This window comes from Octopus bimaculoides, chromosome 28 (assembly GCF_001194135.2).
Source record: "Octopus bimaculoides isolate UCB-OBI-ISO-001 chromosome 28, ASM119413v2, whole genome shotgun sequence".
Lineage (NCBI taxonomy): Eukaryota > Metazoa > Mollusca > Cephalopoda > Octopoda > Octopodidae > Octopus > Octopus bimaculoides.
Window position 1 is genome coordinate 4,282,560 of NC_069008.1, and position 4,314 is coordinate 4,286,873.

Sequence of the window (4,314 nt, forward strand, 5' to 3'; positions counted from 1 at the left end):
TGGGTTCTCATCAGAGGTGTCTATATCATTCTGACAGTCTCCAGAGAAACAATATATATATATATATATATATATATATATATAAGGCACAGGTGTGGCTGTATGATAAAAAGTTTGCCTGCTTCCGAACCTTATGACTTTGTTCAGACCCATTGTGTGGCACCCTGGACAAGTGTCTTTATCTGTAGCCTTGGATTGACCAAATTCTAGTGAATGGGTTTGGTAGACAGAAACTGAAAAAAAAAGGACAAAAGAAATACACACACTCACACACACACACACACATATATATGTATCTGTTTGTCACTCACCACTGTTTGACGGTTGGTGTTTGTTTGTTTACATCTCTGTAACTTAGTAGGTTGGCAAAAAAGATCCAAACAGAATAAGTGTTAGGCTTACAAAAACAGTATTAGGGTCAATTTGTTTGACTACACCCTTCAAGACGGTACCCTAGCATGGCCACAGTCCAATGACAGAAACATGTAAAATATATAGGGAACAACTATGGTTTTAGACATGTTTTGAAAGCACAACTCTGCTCTAATTTCAACTTTTTTTATTAAGTTCTGTTTTCTTATTTTCTTACGGGGTTTGTTTTAAGCAGTTCCTAAATCCTTCATCAATGTTTCTAGACTTTCATAGCCTCATCATCAGGATGTGCAATGGTATTTGAGAGCGTAATATTCTAGTGACCAGGATTGTTAGCATGTTAGACAAGAGGTGTTGTGATACTCATTCTAGAACTTTGTGCTGAGAACAAATTCTGTCTAGGTGGTTTTTTTCAGGATTGTGGCTACTCATCTGTCCACACGAGTATCTTGTTTAACATGTAATTTGCTAAAATGGCCCCTGTAAAGATCTCTCTCATTGACTCATACATACATATATACATACAGAAGACAGTAGTGTGTGATTTAACCCTTTTGTGACTAATGTTTGGTGGAAGATTTTAATTCAGAACTTCTCAATAACAAGACATTTGTACTACAGAGCCAGAAGCGGTTTCAGGCAGATTGGGATCAAAAAGGTTAAGGGAGATTTTGTTGCTATTTCTGTAAGATCTTGCTTCTCTGTAGAGGTCTCCTTCATTGGCTCATACATACATACGCTATACACATAGTGTATACATATATACTGTATATATATATATATATATATACATAAAACAGATGTGATTTGAAGGAAATTTGGTTGCTATTTCTACAAGGTCTTTGCTATCCTGCAGAGGTCTCATTGGCTCATACATGCATAAGACAGTCGGATGTGATTTGATGGAGATTTAGTTGCTATTTCTACCAGATCTAGCTACCATATAGAGGTTTCCCTCATTAGCTCGTAAATGACATCTACATATGTAAGGCTGCAAGGTGTAATTAGAGGGAGATTTGGCTGTTATTTTCGACATGTCAGGTAACCACATAGAGGTTTCCTTGTTTACCTCTGTCAGAACATGTGTGTGTGTGTATATATATATATATAATTAAATTAAAACAGTAGGGTAATAAATTGGATATGAATTAATATCAATTTAATACCAGGGAACAAGCACATTAAAAGAATCAGGGATATTCAGAAAAAATATCTGAAATCTCAAGGATTATTGCATATGTTTATATAAAAATATACACGAGTATATATAAAGGAGGCCACTAAGTGGACTGCTAATGTGCTAGAAGAAGATCACATGTCATGTGTTTACTAATTTGCTAAATTCCCTTTGAGAATTATTCGGTCTTAGTAGACCCATGACATGTGATCTTCTTCTAGCATATTAGCAGTCCACTTAGTGGCCTCCTTTATATATACTCGTGTATATTTTTATATAAACACACACACACACACAAACATATATATATATATATATTATAGACATTTCTCAAGGCCTCTTTTCTATTGGATTGTGCAATGTCCAAACTCCACATATCCTGGTGTTATCTCTTGGTAACATTGGCTACGATGGTGGTGGTGGTGGTGGGGAAAAGTGCTCGGGGCGATGTTAATTATGGAGATAAACATTGTGAAGTGATACAGGTAATCATGACAGCGTTGATGATGATGATGATGATAGTTATAGTTGTAGGCAGCAATAATCTTGGTGGTGGTTGTATGGTGGCTATTGTTGTTTTGTGGCAAGTTGGCAGAACCGTTAGCACGCCAGACAAAATGCTCAGCAGCATTTTATCCATCTTTATATCCCAAGTTCAAATCTTGCTGAGGTCAACTTTGCCCTTCATCTTTTTGGAGAAGCAAGACCTTGTAGAAATAGCAACCAAATTTCCCTCAAATCACATCTGTCTTATGTGTGTATATATATATATATATATATATATATATATAAACAGTATAAGCATTTAATATAGAGCGTTCTTGTTCATGAAAACATCTTAACAGGTACAGGAGTGACTGTGTGGTAAGAAGTTTGCTTCTCAACCACATGGTTCCAGGTTCAGTCCCACATGTGTACACATGTTCCATGTCTGTGTGAAATAACATCAGAGATGCCTTGTCCCATGTAAAAACGCTAGGAATTGCTCTTATTCTGGCAGTGACTAAAGCAATCATAATGTTGGTAAACTTTCTATATCTTCAGCAAGTATCTCAGAGTCGGAAGCCTGAATGCCTCACCTGAATGGAGCAATGAGGACTGAATTAGCTTTCACCTGTAGAAGAATTCCGTCTGCCATCTCTAGCCAACCCAAACCACCTTGAACTAGTTTCAGTTGCCATGGCTTTCTCCTTGGTGGCTTTCTTCAGTTTCTGTCTACCAAATCCACTCACAAGGCTTTGGTTGGCCTGGGGTTATAATAGAAGACACTTGCCTAAAGTGCCATGCAGTGGGACTGAACCTGAAATCACATGGTTGGGAAGTGAATTTCTTAACCACACAACCATGCCCATCCCTTTCATTTAATTTCTGAACAATTAAATGTATTTATAATTTAATAATCAGTGATATTTCCAGAGTCTTTACTGCTATTTTCTCGATCATCCCCTTGTTCATTCTTAATGGTAACCCTTTGGGGTCTTTGCGGAAATGATAGTCTATCATCCCCTTTTGTTTCAATTACACTAACATGATTTTTGTCCTTTGGTCACAGCTGTTATAACCTATTTGCTGGCCCTTAGAAAGTATGAAAAATGTCTAATATGTCCTTCCAACTTTGCTTTTGTTATAATATCTATTCAAACCCCAAAGAAGCCCTCTCAACACATGACTATCATGCTCCCCCACTACGCCTGCTCATCATCAGAGATGTTCATATCGTCAGCCACCAAGGGACATGCTCAAATGGTTAAGGTCAAACAACTGACAAGCAAATCTGTGGTATTAAGCAGAATATTTACTCTAAAGATATTTCTGCTTGAGCAAATCAGTGCTGAATCAATCTGAAATGTAATGGAATAATAATAGGTTAGTTTCAAAACATTGATGTCCAGATCACAACAGCAAAGTTTGAAGGGAATGGTAGTGATTTCCTTTGATTTCTAGATCGAAGCAAATAGGAAATAACACTTATTGACCAAAGTCCAGAAAGAAATCTGTGGTATTGAGCAGAATATTTGCTGAAAAGATATTTTGTCTTCAGCAACTCAGTATTGAATCTGTCTGAAATGCAGTGTAAAATGGGTCAGTTTTAAAACGTTCATTTCCAGGTCATAAAAGCAAAGTGTGAAGGGAATAGTAGTCATTTCCTTTGATTTCTAGAAATCAAAGGAAATGACTACTATTCCTGAGTTGCTGAAGACAAAATATCTTTAGAGTAAATATTCTGCTCAAACCCACAGATTTCCTTGTTGTCTTTGGTCAATAAGTGTTATTTCCATATTCAGCATTAAAAATATTATTTTTAAAAAAAGGCAATAAAAGAATTTGTCTGAAAATGAAACGTTTTCTCCAAAAAAAAATTCCCCAAGGAAGGCATTAACTGGCCATTCATACCTTTAATTCCAGAATCAACATTTACAAATCCTAATGTTACCTTTTATTTTCTTTCTTTTGTTTTCTTTGCAGGACTATGCACCACACATTATATGCACCCTTCTTTTTAGTTCTACTTTGCTCTCTTTTCAGGTGGGTTTGCATTTGTCTATGTGGCCCAAGACATCAGCACTGGCAAGGAGTACGCCTTGAAAGTAAGTTTGCTTTTTTTTCTTTTTTTTTTTCACTGCAACTCTTCTCATTTTTTCTTTTGCAGTCTCTATACCTACTCTCCCTCTCTTCCTCTCTCTCTCTTCCTTCCTCTCTCTCTCCCTCCCTCTCTTCCTTCCTTTCTTTCTCTCTCTCCCTCTCTTTCTTCCTTTCTTTCTCTC

The 4,314-nt window shown here is 36.6% G+C and overlaps 1 protein-coding gene across 1 annotated transcript in view; it reads left to right on the forward strand.

Annotated features, from left to right (window-relative positions):
* LOC106876583 (cyclin-G-associated kinase-like) overlaps window positions 1-4,314 on the forward strand; it is a 108,248-nt gene that overhangs the window by 41,158 nt on the left and 62,776 nt on the right. The window contains exon 2 of the mRNA XM_052977740.1: window positions 4,076-4,137. Coding sequence (XP_052833700.1) covers window positions 4,076-4,137 — 62 coding nt within the window. The remainder of the gene's footprint in view (window positions 1-4,075; window positions 4,138-4,314) is intronic.